The sequence below is a fragment of the Agelaius phoeniceus genome, chromosome 22 (genome assembly GCF_051311805.1).
Source record: "Agelaius phoeniceus isolate bAgePho1 chromosome 22, bAgePho1.hap1, whole genome shotgun sequence".
Lineage (NCBI taxonomy): Eukaryota > Metazoa > Chordata > Aves > Passeriformes > Icteridae > Agelaius > Agelaius phoeniceus.
The window spans coordinates 6,108,263-6,129,823 of record NC_135286.1 but is presented as its reverse complement, the minus strand read 5'-3'; the positions used below and the strand labels follow the sequence as shown (position 1 = coordinate 6,129,823).

Sequence of the window (21,561 nt, the reverse complement as noted above, 5' to 3'; positions counted from 1 at the left end):
GCATGGGCAGGGAGTGCCCACAGAGCTGCCCAGCCCTGCTCTGTCCATCCAGGGTGTGGTTCTGTCTGTCCAGGGTGTGGTTCTGTCTGTCCAGCCCTGCTCTGTCCATCCAGGGTGTGGTTCTGTCTGTCCAGCCCTGCTCTGTCCATCCAGGTCAGGCTCTGTCTGTCCAGCCCTGCTCTGTCCATCCAGGGTGTGGTTCTGTCCATCCAGGTCTGGCTCTGTCTGTCCAGGTCAGGCTCTGTCCATCCAGGTCAGGCTCTGTCCATCCAGCCCTGCTCTGTCCATCCAGGCCTGGCTCTGTCTGTCCAGGTCAGGCTCTGTCTGTCTGGTTCTGGCTCTGTCTGTCCAGGTCAGGCTCTGTCTGTCCGGTTCTGGCTCTGTCTGTCCAGGTCAGGCTCTGTCTGTCCGGTTCTGGCTCTGTCTGTCCAGCCCTGCTCTGTCTGTCCAGCCCTGCTCTGTGTGTCCAGGTCAGGCTCCGTCCATCCAGGTCAGGCTCTGTCCAGCCCTGCTCTGTCTGTCCAGCCCTGCTCTGTCTGTCCAGCCCTGCCCTGTCCATCCAGGCCTGGCTCTGTCTGTCCAGCCCTGCTCTGTCTGTCCAGGTCAGGCTCTGTCTGTCCAGCCCTGCTCTGTCCATCCAGGTCAGGCTCTGTCTGTCCAGGTCAGGCTCTGTCTGTCCAGCCCTGCTCTGTCCATCCAGGCCTGGCTCTGTCTGTCCAGGTCAGGCTCTGTCTGTCCAGCCCTGCTCTGTCTGTCCAGCCCTGCTCTGTCCGTCCAGGTCAGGCTCTGCCTGTTTAGGTCAGGCTCTGTCCGTCCAGGTCAGGCTCTGTCTGTCCAGCCCTGCTCTGTCCATCCAGCCCTGCTCTGTCCATCCAGCCCTGCTCTGTCCGTCCAGGTCAGGCTCTGTCTGTCCAGCCCTGCTCTGTCCATCCAGGTCTCTCTCTCCCCTCCCTCTGCTCAGGGATTTGCCCTTAATCCGGATCATTTCCCGATCTGGGTCACGGCTCCGTGTCCCTTGTGCCCAGGCCATGGGGGTGTCCAGGCACAGGGGGTGACACCCAGGGACCCCAGGCTGGGCTGTGGATCCATCCACCCCCCCTGCCTGGCACCAGGAGCCCCAGGACTGCCCAGGACTCAGGCAGGGGAGGAAGGATGCCCTTCCCTCTGTTCCCTGCTGGTTCCTGGGGTGGGAATTAGGAACAAAACCCTTTTTTGGTTCCTTTAAAGAAGCAGGACCTGCTAAGGCTCAGGCACAGATCAGCCCCAAGGGTCTCTCTCCCCTCTGGCACTTGGTATAGCTCCAAATAAACCCATAAACCCTTGGGATTATAATTAAAGAGGCTCTAATTAAACCCTAAATCTGCGGGGCAACCCCTCCCCAGCCAGGGGCAGAGGAAGGGGCTCAGCCCTGGGCACGAGGCTCCCACTGTGGCGTGCCCAGGGTCCTTCCTGGCAGTAAAAGAAACCCTAGAATAATAAAATAAATAAAAAATAGTAATAAAGAAATAATAATATAATAAATAAAGAAACAAACAAAAATTTAAAATTAATAAAAATTATAAAAGTAAAAGTAAATAAAACACGGTAATAAAAATAACCAAAATTTTTAAAAAGTAAATAAAATAACCCTCCCATGCCTCCAACCTGCACCTCTCCAGGGAGGGCTTTGTCTGCCTGGAGCTGCTCACCCATCGAGATCTGGAGATGGATCTGCCTGAGCAGCACCTCCCCAAGGGCTCCTGTCACTCATCCACTGAGGGCAGGGACCAGGGGACACCCCAGGGGCCCAGGGACAACTCCAGGGACAGCCCCAGGCTGCAGCAGCCATTCCCCCTGGGGCCAGGGGAACGATGGGAGGGGGGTGTGGGGAGCTGCCAGGAGCTGGAGAACCCTCCCTGGATTTGGGAGAGGGACTGGGGCCAAGGATGGAGGGACAGGAGGCAGGGAATGGCTGCCAGTGGCAGAGGGCAGGGCTGGATGGGATCTTGGGAATTGGGAATTGTTCCCTGGCAGGGTGGGCAGGGGCTGGGCTGGAATTGCCAGAGCAGCTGGGGCTGCCCCTGGAGCCCTGGCAGTGCCCAAGGCCAGGCTGGACATTGGGGCTGGCAGCACCTGGCACAGTGGGAGGTGGCCCTGGGCTGCAATGAGCTGGCATTGAAGATCCCTTCCCACCCAAACCACTCTGGCATTCCCATTCCTCAATCCAGGATGGAAACCAGCACCAAAAACCATTGCAGCAAATGGAGAAAGGCAAGGAAAGAATGATTTCCTGCATGGTTCCAGGTGCCCCCAGTGCCATTTGCCACAGGGGTTTGTAGCCTGGCAAGGCCTGGTTCGAGAGGTTTGGGCTCTGCCAGGGTGCCCAGAGCAGCTGTGGCTGCCCCTGGAGCCCTGGCAGTGCCCAAGGCCAGGCTGGACATTGGGGCTGGCAGCACCTGGCACAGTGGGAGGTGGCCCTGCCATGGCAGGGGGGGCACTGGGTGGGGTTTAAGGTCTCTTCCCAACCAAACCATTCCATGAGTTCAGTGATTCCACCAAGGATTCCATCATTCCAGCTCAATGATTTCCCTGGTTAGCTACAGGACAGGACCTGGATTTAAAACTGCAGAACAGAAAAGTAACCAGAGTGTCTGAGGTTGGAAATGGGGAGTGTGTGTTCTATTCCTATGGGGAATATGCCCTATTCTGATGTGGCAGTTCTCTGCTGTTCTTGGGGCAGTTTTCTTGATCTCTGCCACAGCCAATCCTCCCTGCAGGAGATCTCTGCTGTCCATGGCCACTGAGTGTCCCTGCAGGGCTGATCCAATTCCAGCATCCCATGGGGAGATGCTGCATTGCCCAGGGCAGGAGCCAAGCATTCCTACCTGGATCCAATGGGAGCCTGGCACAGCCCAGCAGCCTTTGCCCAGGGCATTGCCAGAGGAGCAGCTTCTGCTGCCCTGCATGGCCAGAGGGAGCCCAGGCCCATCTGCAGCAGCCCTGGAGCTGCAGAGGAAAACTCCCCCCTTGTGCAGGATCCCTGCTCCAGCAGAAGCACAGCTGGCACTGCAGGAGGGCTGAGCCCCCATGGGATGGGGCTGTGCCACCCCCTGACCCACAGCGTGCCAGGGCTGCTCTCACTCTGCCAGGCTTGGTTTGTATTACTACATTTGTATTTTATTTTCATTTTCTTTCCTAATAAAGAGCTGTTATTCCTGCTCCCACATCTTTGCCTAAGAGCCCCTTAATGTCGAAACTACAATAATTCAGAGGGAGGGGGTTTGCATTTTCCATTTCAGGGGAGGCTCCTGCCCTCCTCAGCAGACACCTGGCTGTTCAAACCAAGACACAGAGCAATGAATCCCAGGCACTGAGCTGTGTAAAAAAAGCCATTTATTGCAGTTTAACTGTATCAAAAAAACTCCAAAGGAAACAGGACAGGGATATACAGGCCACGTGTGGAACTGAACCAAAAGTTCTCAATTTCAAGGGATCTGGAGAAGGATTTCACTGTCAGTGGCACAGCCAAAACGAAATTCCTTTCAATTCCAAGTTTTCCTGCCCCCCAAAGAAAGGGGAGGTGGAAAAAGCTGCTCAGTGAGATGTGGGGAGGGGACAGCCTGCACTAGGGGCTGTCACACCGAGCTGTCACCTGCTGCACTGGGAGGGGAATCACCCAGCCAGGGCAGCACCGAGGCACAGATCCAGCAGCTCCTGGGCCATCACTGGATCTCCCCCATGTAGAGCCTTTTGTCACTGGATGCAGAGAGAACTGAAGGGCAAGGAAAGAAAGGAATAAAGAAATTAAAACAATATACAAATTAAAACAATATTAAAAACTGAAATGGAATGCAAAAATTAAAATCGAACATGAAAACTGAATTATAATACAAAAATGAAAATAGAATACAAAATTAAATAAAAAGCTAAAATGGAATACAAAAATTAAAACAATATAAAATATAAAAACTGAATACAAAAATTAAAATAGAGTATGAAAACTGAAATAGAATATAAAAACTGAAATAGAATGCAAAAATTAAAATACAAAAACTGAAATAAAATGCAAAAGTTAAAATAGAATACAAAAACTGAAACAGAATGCAAAAATTAAAATACAAAAACTGAAGGAGAATCCAAAAATTAAAATACAAAAACTAAAATAGAATACAAAAATTAGAATGGAATATAAAAACTGAAATAGAATACAAAAATTATAATACAAAAACTGAAATAGAATATAAAAACTGAAATAGAATGCAAAAATTAAAATACAAAAACTGAAATAGAATGAAAAAATTAAAATGGAATATAAAAACTGAAATAGAATACAAAAATTATAATACAAAAACTGAAGTAGAATACAAAAATGACTCCAGTGGTTTGTGACCTCCCTGAGGGCACAGCCCAAACTCCTCATTTTTTTTGGAAACCAGATCTCAGCTCTTCCTAAGCCAGCCATGAACAGCACTGTGCCGCCAAGGCCACCCCGAGCTGCCACCCATTGTCCCCGAGCTGCTGGGCACAGCTGGGCTGGCAGGGGAAGGGAGGAAGATGAACCCCCCTGCAGGGCCCCCCATGGATGAACCCCCCTGCAGGGCTCCCTTGGTGTTCCCATGGATGAACCCCCCTGCAGGGCTCCCCAATGGGGTTCCATGGATGAACCCCCCCTGCAGGGATCCCCAGGGCTGTTCCCATGGATGAACCCCCCTGCAGGGCTCCCCAATGGGGTTCCATGGATGAACCCCCCTGCAGGGCTGTCCCCATGGATGAACCCCCCATGCAGGGCTCCCTTGGGTGTTCCCATGGATGAACCCCCCCTGCAGGGCTCCCTTGGGTGTTCCCATGGATGAACCCCCCCTGCAGGGCTCCCCCCATGGATGAACCCCCCTGCAGGGCTCCCCAATGGGGTTCCCATGGATGAACCCCCCCTGCAGGGCTCCCCAATGGGGTTCCATGGATGAACCCCCCTGCAGGGCCCCCCATGGATGAACCCCCCCCTGCAGGGCTCCCCAATGGGGTTCCATGGATGAACCCCCCTGCAGGGTTCCCCCAGGCTGTTCCCATGGATGAACCCCCCCTGCAGGGCTCCCCAATGGGGTCCCCATGGATGAACCCCCCTGCAGGGCTCCCCAATGGGGTTCCATGGATGAACCCCCCTGCAGGGCTCCCAGGGCTGTTCCCATGGATGAACCCCCCCTGCAGGGCTCCCCAGGGCTGTCCCCATGGATGAACCCCCCTGCAGGGCTCCCCCAGGCTGTTCCCATGGATGAACCCCCCTGCAGGGCTCCCCCCATGGATGAACCCCCCTGCAGGGCTCCCTTGGGTGTTCCCATGGATGAACCCCCCCTGCAGGGCTCCCCATGGATGAATCCCCCCCTGCAGGGCTCCCCACTGGGGTTCCATGGATGAACCCCCCCTGCAGGGCTCCCCCCATGGATGAACCTCCCCCTGCAGGGCTCCCCAATGGGGTCCCATGGATGAATCCCCCCCTGCAGGGCTCCCCACTGGGGTTTCCAGCCCGGGCAGTGCTGAGCTCCAGCCTGGGCTCTGCCAGCTCCGGGTGCCACTAGAGGGCACATCTGGCCAGGAAAGTGTCCCCAGGACAGCATGGCCTGGGAACAGGGAAAACCCAATGGCTCCCAGCTCCCCTGGCCCTGAGCCACAGACACGGGATCCGTGAGCTGGGGGAACACCTCGAGACCATCACACCCAACTGCCAGCCTGGCACCACCCCAGGGTCACCCGTGCCACATCCCCAGGTGCTCTGAACACCTCCAGGGATGGGGACTCCCACCACAAGGGCTGGACACTGGACACGGGTCAGAAGGGCCAGATTCTGATGTCTTTGTGGAATTATAAAATCATCAGGGCTGGAAAATCCCTCTGAGATCATCGAGTCCAACCTTTAACCCGGCCCTGCCCATGTCCCCAAGTGCCACATCCACAGGGCTTCTAAATCCCTACAGTGATGGGGATCCAGCACTGCCCTGGGCAGCTGTGCCAGGCTGGGCACCCTTTCCATGGGGAATTCTTCCCAAAAATCCACCCTGAGCCTGCCCTGGCCCAGCCTGAGGCCGTTCCCTCTGCTCCTGTCCCTGTTCCCGGCTGTGCCCTCCTGGCAGGAGCTGTGCAGAGCCACAAGGGCCCCCTGAGCCTCCTTTGCTCCAGGCTGAGCCCCTGCCCAGCTCCCTCAGCCACTCCTGGGGCTCCAGACCCTTCCCAGCTCCCGCAGCCTCTCCTGGGGCTCCAGCCCCTTCCTCTCCTCAGGGAATTCCCAAGAATGACCCAGAAGACACCAGCAGTGGTTTCATCCCTGTCCAGGAGAGCTCTGGTGGTTTCTGCACCATTCCCAGCCCAGTGTTTGTCACCCTGTCACAGCCTGGCTGCCTGTGCAGGTGAGAATCCTGCAGGGATTTATGGATTAACATCCCCAGGAGCTCCCAGCCAGCAGCTGCACGACTCAATGGGTTTTTAGTAAGAGTTTTTTAATTGTTATCTGTGATTGATGGGCCAAGAGGAGCTGAGCACAGGATCCCACACCCAGAGAGGAGCTGGCTCTGCTCCTGCAGCACAGCCCCAGCCCAGCAGAGCTGAGGGTACCAGAGCTCCCTGCCCCTTGCCTTGCCTTTGGGGGTGACTGCTGGGAATTTCTGGCTGCTGACCAGGCCAAGGTGAACGTTTCCATGGAAACCCAGAACCCTGCAGTCCTGCCCAGCCCATGCTGGACCAGGAGATGGGAATGGAGCCTGGTCCCACCTTCAAATGCCTCTGAAAAGCCACCTGAGCTTTGCATCAGCCAGCTCTGAGTGTGGTGCCACCTCCAGAACAGGACCCAAACCCACTGCACCCACAGCTTCCTTTGGGTGGGATTTTGAGAAGGAATTGTTCCCTGGCAGGGTGGGCAGGGGCTGGGCTGGAATTGCCAGAGCAGCTGGGGCTGCCCCTGGAGCCCTGGCAGTGCCCAAGGCCAGGCTGGACATTGGGGCTGGCAGCACCTGGCACAGTGGGAGGTGGCCCTGGGCTGCAATGAGCTGGCATTGAAGATCCCTTCCCACCCAAACCACTCTGGCATTCCCATTCCTCAATCCAGGATGGAAACCAGCACCAGAAACCATTGCAGCAAATGGAGAAAGGCAAGGAAAGAATGATTTCCTGCATGGTTCCAGGTGCCCCCAGTGCCATTTGCCACAGGGGTTTGTAGCCTGGCAAGGCCTGGTTGGAGAGGTTTGGGCTCTGCCAGGGTGCCCAGAGCAGCTGTGGCTGCCCCTGGAGCCCTGGCAGTGCCCAAGGCCAGGCTGGGCATTGGGGCTGGCAGCACCTGGCACAGTGGGAGGTGGCCCTGCCATGGCAGGGGTGGCACTGGGTGGGATTTAAAGACCCTTCCAACCCAAACCATTCTGGGATTATGATTTTGTGATTCTTTGATTTGCTTCCTACAGCTTTTGGGACAGTTAGGACCCCCCAGGCTCCCTGGTGATCCATGTCCTGAGGCAATCACCACACATGGTTATACCCATGGCATCCCAGCCATTCCAAACCTGTTCCTCATGGCCCCTGGGAAGGTTGGACAAGCCCTGGGCAGTGGCAGCCACCCCCAGCCCACAGCAAGAGCCACCCTGCTGCCCTCTGGGTGTCCCCAGCCCAGTCCCAGAGTCCCCGTGCTCAGCCCAGGGTGCCCCCACTCAAGTGGAGATGAGCAAACCAAGCTCTGCCCCCCCTAAATCTGATAATTGGCAATTCTGAGGTCACTTCCCAGAGGATCAGCAGCTCAGTGAGCCCTGGAGGGGGGAGCACTTACTGATGGGTTCCTCGGGGTGGAAGGCCAGCTCATTGACAGAGCCAGCATGGCCAGGCAGCTTGTACAGGATCCTCCTGGAGGTGGTGTCCCACACGTACACAAACCTGCAACAGAGTCCTGCTGAGGGCAGCCATGGGCCAAGGAAAACACCTGTGCCCCCAGGTGCTTCTGGGTCACCCTGATTTTTTAAGATTTTCTAAGCCTTCTGATATTCACATTCTTGTAACAAACGTTGTCACACACCTTGTGTAAATAACTCATTGTTTTGCATTCTTTTGTGGAGGAGGAGAGATTTGAGGGGCTGTTGGTTTGTCCAGTGTCATTGGAGAGGTGGCACTGTTGTCACAGACATCTTTTATGGAAAATCCTTTCCTTAGGATTTTTCCTCCTGAGAAGCTGAGAGGCCTCAGGAACAAAATGTACCCAATGGTTATCTGCTGCTGTGGAATGCAACAGGGGCATCTGGGATTGAGCTCATGTGGTTGTTTCTAATTAATGGCCAATCACAGTCAGCTGGCTCAGACAGAGAGCTGAGCCACAAACCTTTGTTATGATTCCTATTCTATTCTATTCTTAGCCAGCCTTCTGATGAAACCTTTTCTTCTATTCTTTTAGTATAGTTTTAATGTAATATATATCATAAAATAATAAATCAGCCTTCTGAACCATGGAGTCAGATCCTCATCTCCTCCCTCAACCTGAGACCCCTGTGAACACCATCACAGCACTGCCACTTTTGGAAATCTATAAATGTCAGAGTCAGAAAATAAACTTCCCTTTTCTTCACCTTGAGAGCAGCACTGTGTGCTTGTGCTGTTTAGTGTCCTATAGTGACAGTTCTGCAGCTGGAATGATCTTTGTGAGGATAAACAGGAACTTCCCAGGAGAAAAATGGAAAAATGCTGCTCTGACAGGCCCAGGAGAGCAGAGGCTGAGCAGGGAGGAGTCAAGAGCTGGCAAAAACCTCCCTGCCAGCAGTGCACCTCACCCCTCAGGGCACAGAGATGGATTTGAAAGCTGTGAGGCCAAAGAAATCCTTGATAGTGCAGGGACAGGGAGGAAATCAGCACTGGGAATGGGGAGGAGGGGTCTCAGCCTCCCAAAGAGCCCCACACACTCTGTGCACATCCAGGCATCCCTTGGGCTGGCAGTGAGGAGCCCAGAGCCCCCCAGCCCTGCTGCACTGCAGCCCCTCCCAGCCAGCAGCTCTAAAGATGGGATTCCTTCCTGCTGTGCCACATGAGCCCCTTGCCAGCCTTTATTAGGGAGTGATGGGATCATGCTGAGCCCTTTGATCACTCTCTGCCAGGCCTCACCCACTGCTGGCTCCTGCCTGGGTTGAGAACCCCCCAGCATCCTCCCCTGGCAGCACCAGGCACAGCTGAACTTCCACACTTCTCTAAAAAACAGTCTCAGAGTCAGGGAAACTGAGCCCAAAATCCCCAAATCCCAGTGTCTGCTGTGGGGAGCTCTGCTGGGACCTGCCCCAGGAGCTGTCAGAGCCCTGAGCTCCAGCAGCACCTGCAGAAAGAACCAAGTGACCCAAACCCCAGGAACACCTGCCCAGAACAGGGCTCAGCCTGGCCACAGGGATCCAGGCAGGGATTGCTGCTCTCCCCAGGGCAGGGATTGCTGCTCTCCAGGGCAGGGATTGCTGCTCTCCAGGGCAGGGATTGCTGCTCTCCAGGGCAGGGATTGCTGCTCTCCCCAGGGCAGGAATCTCTGCTTCCCCAGGGCAGGAATCTCTGCTTCCCCAGGGCAGGGATTGCTGCTCTCTCCCCAGGGCAGGGATTGCTGCTGCTCTCCCCCCAGGGCAGGGATTGCTGCTCTCCCCAGGGCAGGAATTGCTGCTCTCCCCAGGGCAGGGATTGCTGCTCTCCCCCCAGGGCAGGGATTGCTGCTCTCCAGGGCAGGGATTGCTGCTCTCCCCTCAGGGCAGGGATTGCTGCTCTCCCCTCAGGGCAGGGATTGCTGCTCTCCCCACCATGGCAGGGATTGCTGCTCTCCCCAGGGCAGGGATTGCTGCTCTCCCCAGGGCAGGGATTGCTGCTCTCCCCCCAGGGCAGGGATTGCTGCTCTCCCCTCAGGGCAGGGATTGCTGCTCTCTCCCCAGGGCAGGGATTGCTGCTCTCCCACCATGGCAGGGATTGCTGCTCTTCCCCCTCAGGGCAGGGATTGCTGCTCTCCCACCATGGCAGGGATTGCTGCTCTTCCCCCTCAGGGCAGGGATTGCTGCTCTCTCCCCAGGGCAGGGATTGCTGCTCTCCCCTCAGGGCAGGGATTGCTGCTCTTCCCCCAGGGCAGGGATTGCTGCTCTTCCCCCAGGGCAGGGATTGCTGCTCTCCCCTCAGGGCAGGGATTGCTGCTCTCCCCCCAGGGCAGGGATTGCTGCTCTCCCCCCAGGGCAGGGATTGCTGCTCTCCCCCCAGGGCAGGGATTGCTGCTCTCCCCCCAGGGCAGGGATTGCTGCTCTCCCCCCAGGGCAGGGATTCTCCCTCCCCAGGCAGGAATTCTCCCTCCCCACTCAGAGCCCAGCAGGGCTGGGTGCAGTCACAGCCCCAGCTCATGCTGGGACAGCTGCCCCACTAAATCTGGACAGGGAGAGCTCAAGTTCTGCCTCTGTGCTATCAGAAGCTCATTAATCTGGTGATTACTGCTGCTCCATGGCCTGGCCCCTGGCCTGCAGGAATTCCTGTCTCCCTGGCACTGGATTTGGGCCTGGATTTGCTCCAGGGGCCATTGGTGTCCTTCACAGGGACCTTCAGACCCTGCTCTGCATCCTCCCTCTGCCCTTTCCACTCCTCAGCTCCCTTTACAGAATCGTTCACTTACAAGTCTGAGATGTGCCAATTGATTTTTTTTCTCCTTAATTAAAGGAGGAGTCATTAATGATCTGTGGAATCCCACCATGCAGGGATTTAACTGGGATTTGTGCTCCTCATCCTCCAACCCCACACACAGAGCTCTCAAAGACCCCCCCAAGCTTCTGCCAGGACACCCAGGGCTCCAAGCCAGTGGCAAAGATGTCCCTGTCACCTGCTGGGGGATCCTGTGGTGGGACAGGGCAGAGCCTCAGCCAGCTTTTGACAATAATAACAACCAGATTTTACAACAGTCAGATGCTCCTCCACAGACCCCAAAGCAGCAGAAACACATCCCTGTGGAAAACAGGAAAACTCCCTGAGGGCTCTTTGGGATTTCCCACCTCTACACACAGCCCTGAGCCTGGAGATTCTGATCTAGGAACGCTGCAAATCCATCAGGGGCTGCTGGGGACAGAGGAATGCAGTGCAAACTCACCTATCAGCAGAGCCCCCTGCAATTTTGCTGCCATCTGGGGACCAGGAGCACCTCAGAAGGTTCTAAAACAAAAGAACATGCACAGACCTATTTAGTTTCCCCCTTTGCCTTGAACTCAAATCACCATGAGACTTTAACCAGCACCACTTTAATGATCTCCCTTGGAAGATGAGATGGTAATTACAGATTTTATTTTATTGCTGGAAACAGCCAGTGCCTTGTTATTTTACACAAAGTAGATGGTAAGTGTAGAAAATACTTAATTTACAACTAATTACAAATGAACTGAGCAAAGAAATCTTGTTACTGAGGCTTTAATTGGAACCCACTTTGTGGATTCATCTTTCTTAGAGTTCTTATTAAAGCCTTTCTGGCCTAAGCTTGAATTGAAAAAAAAACAATTTAGAAGCAAGTTAATAGCAGAGGGAATTGAACAAGGAGTGGAGCACACTCACCTTCTCAAAATTATGGACATTTCCCTGGAAAATCTTCACACATCTCTCCTTGGGGGCAAAGGGCCTCACGTCCCAGATCCGGACTGCAACAGAGGGAGGGACAGAGCTGAGGGGGACAGGGACCCCTGGCAAAGCCCCCGTGCCCAGGACAGGCTCCCTGACCCCTCACTCCCCACAGGGAACCAGCAGCTTCCCCTGCAGGAGGCTTTGCCCTGGCAGAACAGCAGCAATGTGGAATTACAAAAACCTCCCAACCTGCCATCCCAAAATGGAGCCCCAGCTCCTCACAGGAGGCTTTTCCTCATCCTGACACATGCCATGGGCACAGCCCTGATGGGCTCAGACTCACTGAGGGACAAGGGGACAGGCAGGGTGGCAGCTGGGCTGTCACTCCTGCTGAGGGGACACAGCCAAGCCACCTTGACACCAGCCAGAGTGCACAGATCACCTGTGCCATGGCTCTTGTCCCCAATGTCCTGCAGGAGCTGGGCTGTCACTCCTGCTGAGGGGACAAACCTGTCCCATGGCTCCTGTCCCCAATATCCTGCAGGATAACCTGTGCCATGGCTCCTGTCCCCAATATCCTGCAGGATAACCTGTGCCATGGCTCCTGTCCCCTATATCCCACAGGATAACCTGTGCCATGGTTCCCTGTAGGATAACCTGTGCCATGGCTCTTGTCCCGAATATCCTGCAGGATAACCTGTGCCATGGCTCTTGTCCCGAATATCCTGCAGGATAACCTGTGCCATGGCTCCTGTCCCCTATATCCCACAGGATAACCTGTGCCATGGTTCCCTGTAGGATAACCTGTGCCATGGCTCTTGTCCCGAATATCCTGCAGGATAACCTGTGCCATGGCTCTTGTCCCGAATATCCTGCAGGATAACTTGTGCCATGGCTCCTGTCCCCAGGCCCTGCAGGATAACCTGTGCCATGGCTCCTGTCCCCAATTCCTGCAGGATAACCTGTGCCATGGCTCTTGTCCCCATATCCTGCAGGATAACCTGTGCCATGGCTCCTGTTCCCAATATCCTGCAGGATAACATGTCCCATGGCTCTTGTCCCCAGTGTCCTGCAGGATAACCTGTGCCATGGCTCTTGTCCCCAATATCCTGCAGGATAACCTGTGCCATGGCTCTTGTCCCCAATATCCTGCAGGATAACCTGTGCCATGGCTCTTGTCCCCAATTCCTGCAGGATAACCTGTGCCATGGCTCCTGTCCCCCATATCCTGCAGGACAACCTGTGCCATGGCTCCTGTCCTCAGTGTCCTGCAGGAGCTGGGACAAACCCCCTGAGGCAGCTGCTCTCCCATCAAGGACCCCAACTGAGGGCTCAGCTCTGGAGCCAAGCTCCCTGCAGCCCACCCCAGCTGAGCTGTGGCAGGATGAGCAGCCAGAGGTGTCCCTGGAGGTCAGCAGGGTGTACCTGTGTTGTCCATGGCGTTGGAGAGCAGGTAGGAGCCCTCAGAGCTGAGGCTCAGGCCCGTCACCGAGTCGGCGTGGCCCCGCATGGTGTAGGTGAGCTTGTTCTGCCGCAGGTCCCACACCTGGCACACAAACACAGCCAGCACTGCTGCAGCTGCAGCTCCACAGCACCCACACAGGCCCTCAGCAGCAGCTGTGGGTGCCAGCTGCTGGAGGTTGATGGGTGTCACAGGCATCTTTTATGGAAAATCCTTTTGTTGGGATTATTTCCCCTGAGAAGCTGAGAGGCCTCAGAGACAAAATGTAACCAATGGTTATCTGCTGCTGTGGAATGCAACAGGGGCATCTGGGATTGGGCTCATGTGGTTATTTCTAATTAATGACCAATCACAGCCCAGCTGGCTCAGGCTCTCTGGTCAGATGCAAGATTTTATTATCATTCCTTTCTTTGCCAGCCTTCTGATGAAATCCTTTCTTCTATTCTTTTAGTAGAGTTTAATATATCATTTTATATAGTTTATATCATTTTATATATATATATAATTTTATATAGTTTATATCATTTTATAATATATCATTTTTTATAGTTTAATATATCATTTTCTTTTAATATAATATATATCATAAAATAGTAAATCAGCCTTCTGAAACATGGAGTCAAGATTCTCATCTCTTCCCTTGTCCTGGGACCCCTGTGAACACCAACACAGATGGGAGTTGTAGAATAATGGGATTTGTGCCTTAGATTTGTAACTGGATGTGTTCAAACCCCAAGGAGTTACACAGCAGCAACCCCACACACACAGGAGGCAGGGAATGGCTGCCAGTGGCAGAGGGCAGGGCTGGATGGGATCTTGGGAATTGGGAATTGTTCCCTGGCAGGGTGGGCAGGGGCTGGGCTGGAATTGCCAGAGCAGCTGGGGCTGCCCCTGGAGCCCTGGCAGTGCCCAAGGCCAGGCTGGACATTGGGGCTGGCAGCACCTGGCACAGTGGGAGGTGGCCCTGCCATGGCAGGGGTGGCACTGGGTGGGGTTTCATCCTTTCCATCCAAACTACTCCATGATCCCATGAAAACATGAGGCTGGAAGTTTATGGGTTTCTAGAAAGGCAGAATTTGCCTTTTAGAACATTTCCAAGTGAATACATTCGACCTCCAAGGAGTTCAATGTCAGCAGCCCCAGGCCTGCAGAATTCCTCCTGAACTGGCCCCAAAATCCCCCAAATCCCCTGGCACAGAGCAGGAGCTGCCCAGTTCCCAGTTCCAGGCTGATCTTCCCAAAAAGGGGCAGTGGGAGCAGCTCTGGTGGCAGTGCCACTCTAAGCACTGGCTGTGACAGGCTGGGGACAGCTCTGGTGGCAGTGCCACACCAAGCTCTGCATGTGACAAGATGGGAACAGCTCTGGTGGCAATGTCACACCAAGCTCTGGCTGTGACAGGCTGGGGACAGCTCTGGCAGGCTGATGACAGCTTTGGTGGCAGTGCCACTCTAAGCACTGGCTGTGACAGGCTGGGGACAGCTCTGGTGGCAATGTCACACCAAGCTCTGGCTGTGACAGGCTGGGGACAGCTCTGGCAGGCTGGGGACAGCTCTGGTGGCAATGTCACACCAAGCTCTGGCTGTGACAGGCTGGGGACAGCTCTGGCAGGCTGAGGGCAGTTTTGGTGGCAGTGCCACACGGAGCACTGGCTGTGACAAGCTGGGGACAGCTCTGGCAGGCTGATGACAGCTTTGGTGGCAGTGCCACTCTAAGCACTGGCTGTGACAGGCTGGGGACAGGCTGAGGCCATGGGGACAGGCTGAGCCCTGCAGCCCCAGGGCAATCAGCTGAATGAACGCTGAGCTCACTGGTAAATAAGAACTTTCCACACCATCAGGTGCCAGGGGAGCTGCAAACTGGGCCAGAGGGCACAGAGGGGACGTCACCAAGCTCTCCTCAGCTTACCTCACACATGGCTCTGTCCCAGGCTGCCAGCATTCCAGCCTGGCTCTGCAGGTGACAGCAGTGCTGGGACACCCGAATGCCACGCTGTCCCTGCCAGGCTGTCCCAGCTCCCTGCCACTTTACTGGCCCTGTACCACCAGCAGGGATGGACACAGCAGGCCCAGGGGGGTTGGGGATGGAAAATTCAGCAGGAGGCACCCACAGCTGTCCTTGACCAACACAGGGTATGACAGGAGGAAAACGGACACAGGGTCCTACCTTGATGTCATTGTCAATGCCTCCAGAGATGATCTGGTCACTGGTGTCATTGAAGGTGACAGCCAGGACCTGGTAGGTGTTCTGGAATGTCTGGACAGCAGCTTTTTTCCTGATATCCCACAGCTGGAGAGAAATGTGGCACTTGTAAGAGGTGGGCACAGATATTTAACAACAAAATCAAAGTAGAGATATTGGCAGAGACTCAGCCTGTTCTCCTGAAATGCCTTTGTAGGTCTCATAAAAAACATCAGATCTGGAGATCTTTACAAAAAACATTGAATCTGCTGTGTCTGGAGCACAGGAATGAACAGAGGGAAGAAGAGACCAGCAGAGATTTCAGGAGAGGGAGAAAGGAGCCAGTACAGGAGATTACAGGAGAAAGAAGAGGCCAGCCCAGATTGCAGGAAGACTTTTCTCATGCTTTGCTAATCCAGAAAGAAACTCTGATTTCTGATTTTCTGTCCAGAAAGAATTCCTGGGACACCCCCAGGGCTGGGCACTGCAAACCTCCCTGGGCAGTTCCAAGGCCTGAGCCCCCTTTCCATGGGGAAATTCCTGCAGTGCCCACCCTGAGCCTGCCCTGGCCCAGCCTGAGGCCGTTCCCTCTGCTCCTGTCCCTGTTCCCTGGAGCACAGCCCGGCCCCCATGGGGTCCCCTGTCACACACATCTTTTATGGAAATCCTTTCTTTAGGATTTTTCTCCTGAGAAGCTGAGAGGCCTCAGAGACAAAATGTAACCAATGGTTATCTGCTGCTGTGGAATGCAACAGGGGCATCTGGGATTGGTCTCACATGATTGTTTGTAATTAATGGCCAATCACAGCCCAGCTGGCTCAGACAGAGAGTCTGGGACAGCTGCCTTTGTTATTCATTCCTTTCTACTCTTAGCTTAGCCAGCCTTCTGAGATGAAACCTTTTCTTCTATTCTTTTAGTATAGTTTTAATGTAATATATACCATAAAATAATAAATCAGCCTTCTGAAACATGGAGTCAGATCCTCATCTCTTCCCTCATCCTCAGACCCCTATGAGCACCATCACAGTCCCCTCCTGTCAGGGACTTGTGTGGATCCAGAGCAGCAGAAAAATCCCAGCTGAGCAGCTCAACCTTCCCCACCCCCCTGAGAAGTACAGAAAAAAAGAGAGCAGTGAAATTTGCTGTCACATTTCTGACTCTGAACTCAGAGTGATAATGCAGCGAGTAACAAAAAGCTGAATTCAGCTCAGATAAATGGGAAGATCCTAAAACTTTCCCACCTTTTTTCCCCAGGTTTTGCCCAGGGCACACACTTGTGGCATTCACATTTTCTGAAACAATCCCCTTGCCCAGGGTTTTTCTCTTGGGAAGCTGAGAAGCCTCAGAGAAAAGGAAAACAATTCTTCTCTCATTGGCTTCTCCTGTGCTGTGCTCATGTGGAATGTGTTTGGAGATTGTTTACCCACAGGGGATTGTTCCATTGGATTCTGCTGGGAGTTGTTTTCACTCTTTGGCCAATCAGGGCCAAGCTGTGTCAGGGCTCTGGAGAGAGTCACGACTTTCATTATTATTTTTTTTAGCATTGTGTAAGTATCCTTTCTGTATTCTTTAATACAGTTTAGTGTTCTTTAATATAATACAGTATCATAAAATAATAAATGAGCCTTCTGAGAACATGGAGTCAGACTCATCATTCCTGCCTGCCATGGGGCACCCCACAAACCCAGCACACACTGACCTTAACAGTGCCATCGTCGCTGCCGGTGCAGACGAGCTGGGGTCCCCTCCGGGCAGGGTAGCAGGAGTTGACAAAGGACGTGTGGCCCTTGAGCCTCTTGACCCTCTCCCCTGTCTCGCTGTCCCACACAGCCACGGTTTTGTCGGTGGATGCTGAGAAGAGCATGCTGCAGGCAACAAGCACAGTGAGGGCTCAGCTCCCTTCCCACCTCCCTTTACCTGTGTACTGCATTGCCAAGGAAACTGTATCTGTTTGCCATCTGCATGGCAGCTGTCTCCTGTTCATGGGCAGTTTGCCTTATCTCTTCCACACCCACTCCTCCTGCTGATAACAGCTATGGAATGTCCCTGCATGGCTGATAAGAACTACAGCATCCCATTGGCAGATGGGAGCCCAGAGGGAGGAGCCAAGCATTCCTACCCGGATAGAATCTGGAGATTCTGGAACACCAGCACGGCTTCTGCACTGCATTGCCCAGAGGAACAGCAGCTGCCTCTTGCCCTGGATCTGCAGAGGCAGAGACTGCACCTTTCTCCAGGATCCCTGCTCCAGCAGAACCAGCCCTGGCACTGCAGGAGGGCTGAGCCACAATTCCAATGGTTCTGCTGCCACCAGCCTGACCCACAGGGTGTCAGGCTGGGTTCTGACTCTGGCACTGTTGCTTTAGTTCACTGCATTCTTTATTTTATCCTTTTATTGTCTTCCCTATTAAAGAACTGTTATTTCCTGTTCCCATATTATTTTTTGCCTGAGAGCCCCTTAATTTAAAATTTACAGCAATTTGGAGGGAGGGGGTTTGCATTGTCCATTTCAGGGGAGGCTCCTGCCTTCCTTAGCAGACACCTGTCTGTCCAAACCAAGACAACCAGTAACCAGGGAGAAGAACCTCCCCCTTTGGTGTTTTGGAGGAGCCTGAAACACTGACTGACACTGGAACAGCTGCACAGACAAACTCCCCTCAATCCCTGCTGGAAATTGTTTTTCTTCCTCCTCAAGCAGCACCTGGGATGAGCACAGATCAGCAGCACTGGTGGAACAGCCTTTTAAATTAACCAGTATCTCACTTGTTCTCTCTCCTCCTCCACAATGACTCCCAGGCACCCAACACAAACTTCCCTCTGTGCCCCAAAACTGCATCAATGACACTGGGGGGGGGGGGTCACAGGTGCCCCCAGATCCTTTGCCCACACTACAACGACTTGGTGACTATGGACTGAGCACAGGTAACAATGCCAGAATCATTTAGGTTGGAAAACACCTCCAAGATCATCAAGTCCAAGCTGTGCCCAATGCCCAGCCCACAGTTCTGAGTGCCACATCCAGGAATTCCTTGGGTACCTCTAGGGATGGGCACTGCAAACCAACCTGGGCAGCCCCTGCCAAAACCTGAGCCCCCTTTCCATGCAGAAATTTTCCCCCAATATGCAAAAATGGGATTTTAAGGACTTTCAGGGCTCCTTTTCTGGTGTTGGTGTGAGGGGTTTGGAGCTGTGGGGAACAGGAAATGTTCCCTGCCAGAAGGGGCTGGGGTAGGGCCACCTCTGCTGCTGGGGCTTGCATTGGATGGATATTCCCTTGTGGGAAAAGCCTTTGGGATTCTGGTGCTCAGGATGCCAGAGCTGAGGTGGGAAAAGAGCTGCAAGGCCATCGAGTCCCAGCTGATCCCCACCTTGTCCCCAGCCCAGAGCTCTGAGTGCCACCTCCAGGCATTCCTGGGACACCCCCAGGGCTGGGCACTGCAAACCTCCCTGGGCAGCCCCTGCCAAGGCCTGAGCCCCCTTTGCATGGGGAAATTCCTGCAGTGCCCACCCTGAGCCTGCCCTGGCCCAGCCTGAGGCCGTTCCCTCTGCTCCTGGCCCTGTTCCCGGCTGTGCCCTCCTGGCAGGAGCTGTGCAGAGCCACAAGGGCCCCCTGAGCCTCCTTTGCTCCAGGCTGAGCCCCTGCCCAGCTCCCTCAGCCCCTCCTGGGGCTCCAGCCCTGTTCCCTGAGCAGCACAGAGCCCCTGCCCTCACCTGCCATCCGTGTTGTAGTGCAGCTCCATGACAGCCCCGCTGTGTCCCTTCAGGGTGGCAAAGTTGTCACAGTCCCCGTAGACGTTCCAGAGCACTGGGGGACACCAAGGGACAGGTGAGCACAGGAAAGGCACAGGAACAGCCTGTGCTGTGCATGGAGCTGATCTTTGGGGTTTCAGCAAAGTGCAGGATGGACCATCCCCAGTGCTGAGTCCCAGCTGGGACATTCACAGCAGTGACAAAGCATCAGCTGAGCCCCAGGGCAAAGGAGCTTCAGGGGTCTTGGTTAAGGTGAATTTATTAAAAAAAAATAAAATCTTTGCTTCAGCAAGCCTAAGCATCAAAACCTGCATTTCTGCAGACCTCTGGAAGCATCAAAACCTGCATTTCTGCAGACCTCTGGAACCCATGTGACAGGGACACAGAGCTGTCACAGCCTGCTCCAGCTGTGGGAAATGGAAAGATAGAAACTGTCACAGACACTGGAGGGTTTGATTTGCAGCCTTGGAAGGAGCTTGGCTTGATGTGAAAATAAAGCATGCAGACATTAAGTAGAAAAATCATAAACTTATGTTTCTATAGTTAAGAATATGCCTTAAGTAAGTGAGAAACTGTACTGATAAGATGGTGAAAGGTTTCTAATGTAAGGGTGTAATTGTATAGAATAAGTTAAGAGTTTAGATGTTATAACAGAAGTATACATATATATATATGTGTGTATAATAGAAGTACATGTAATAACAGCCTATTGGTTAAAGTATCTGCACTGCAGTAAAAGTAAGTAAAGGTGACAGCAAAACATTCTCTGTGGTGACTGTCCATAAGGTTAGAAAGTTATATACTGTCCTGCAACAAAGAATTTGTAACTATCTTAAGCTATGGCCACTGCTTACTGTCTCAAAATCTCCAACCTCTGGGAGTGATGTTTATTTAAACAATAAATGGGCTTTAACCTGATTGTGGTCCCATCCCTTCAATTAATGCAACAACAATAACACCAGCAAGGCAAATTTCCAGCACCAGCAGGATGGCACCTGCCACAGGAGCTGGGAAAAGCTTCCTGGGGAAGCAATTCACCTCCAGGAGCAGGGGAAGGCTGAGCTAAAACCCCTCAGCAGCAGGGCCTGAGCCTGGGGACAGCAGGGGACAGCAGTGGCACTCACAGATGAGCCTGTCGAAGCCAGCTGAGGCCAGGGTGTTGCCGTTGGGGTGGAACTTGCAGCAGTAAACCTCCCCCTCGTGTCCTGACAGCAGCATGATGGGGGCCTGCAGCGAGGAGCAGCGGGGGGGACCCTGCAGGACACAGGGGACACCGTGAGGGGACAAGGGACAAGGCCAGGGGATGGCCAGCCTGCCACCCCTGCTGAGCATCTTCACTGTGCCACCAGAATTCCAGAATCCCAGCACTACTGAGGCTTGAAATGAGCTCCAAGATCATCCAGTCCAGCCTGTGCCCCATCCCCACTTTGTCCCCAGCCCAGAGCTCTGAGTGCCACATCCAGGAATTCCTGGGACACCCCCAGGGATGGGCACTGCAAACCTCCCTGGGCAGCCCCTGCCAAGGCCTGAGCCCCCTTTCCATGGGGAATTTTTCTCCCAATATGGAAAAAAATGGGACTTTAAGGACTCTCTGTTGTTGGTGTGAGGGGTTTGGAGCTGTGGGGAACAGGAAATGTTCCCTGCCAGAAGGGGCTGGGGTAGGGCCACCTCTGCTGCTGGGGCTTGCATTGGATGGATATTCCCTTGTGGGAAAAGCCTTTGGGATTCTGGTGCTCAGGATGCCAGAGCTGAGGTGGGAAAAGAGCTGCAAGGCCATCGAGTCCCAGCTGATCCCCACCTTGTCCCCAGCCCAGAGCTCTGAGTGCCACCTCCAGGCATTCCTGGGACACCCCCAGGGCTGGGCACTGCAAACCTCCCTGGGCAGCCCCTGCCAAGGCCTGAGCCCCCTTTCCATGGGGAAATTCCTGCAGTGCCCACCCTGAGCCTGCCCTGGCCCAGCCTGAGGCCGTTCCCTCTGCTCCTGGCCCTGTTCCCTGGAGCACAGCCCGGCCCCCCCGGCTGTGCCCTCCTGGCAGGAGCTGTGCAGAGCCACAAGGGCCCCCTGAGCCTCCTTTGCTCCAGGCTGAGCCCCTGCCCAGCTCCCTCAGCCTCTCCCGGGGTTCCAGCCCGTTCCCCATTCCCCGGACCTGCTCCAGCCCCTCCCGAACCGAGGGCCCAGAACCGCACTGAGCACCAGAGGTGCCTCAGCAGTGCCGAACCCCAACCCGCTCGTGGCCCTTCCCTCCTACCGGAGCCACCCCTGCCCTTCTCCCCCCAGCTCTCCATCCCACCCAGTTCACCTCCCACCCTCCCCCCACGTTCCCCCGTTACCGCCTGCAGCAGAGCCCCGGCCGCCGGCTGCCCCCCTGCGCCGCCCGTGCCCGGTGCCCCCGGCAGGTCATGGCGGGGCCGCTTGGCGGGCACGGGGACGAGCGGGAGGTCGGGGCCGGGCGCAGGGGCGGCTCCGGGAGCGGCTCCGGGGGCGACGGGTCCCGGGGGGGCGCCGGGCGCCGGGCCGGGACCAGGCCCGGGACCCGGGACCTTTCGCTTCTGCTGCTCGATCATGGCGGGCACCGGGCCCCGCCCCCCACACCCCATTGGCTCCCGGCGCCGCACCCGCCGCGCTGA

The 21,561-nt window shown here is 54.8% G+C and overlaps 1 protein-coding gene and 1 long non-coding RNA gene across 2 annotated transcripts; one reads left to right on the top strand and one right to left on the bottom strand.

The window, feature by feature from the left end:
- Positions 1 to 600, top strand: LOC143695613 (uncharacterized). The gene is made up of 3 exons (XR_013185006.1): positions 1 to 58; positions 159 to 233; positions 584 to 600. It is a non-coding gene; the product is annotated as an uncharacterized LOC143695613 (long non-coding RNA).
- A 2,755-nt stretch (positions 601 to 3,355) lies between these two features.
- SNRNP40 (small nuclear ribonucleoprotein U5 subunit 40) lies at positions 3,356 to 21,516 on the bottom strand. The gene is made up of 10 exons (XM_054648287.2): positions 21,265 to 21,516; positions 20,058 to 20,187; positions 18,895 to 18,988; positions 16,883 to 17,048; positions 15,168 to 15,290; positions 12,967 to 13,087; positions 11,536 to 11,618; positions 11,081 to 11,142; positions 7,781 to 7,884; positions 3,356 to 3,751 (listed from the first exon to the last, which is right to left on the bottom strand). The coding sequence occupies exons 1-10, from the start codon at positions 21,496 to 21,498 to the stop codon at positions 3,702 to 3,704; spliced, it is 1,167 nt and encodes a 388-aa protein (XP_054504262.1). The 5' UTR covers positions 21,499 to 21,516; the 3' UTR covers positions 3,356 to 3,701.
- Between the last annotated feature and the right edge of the window lie 45 nt (positions 21,517 to 21,561).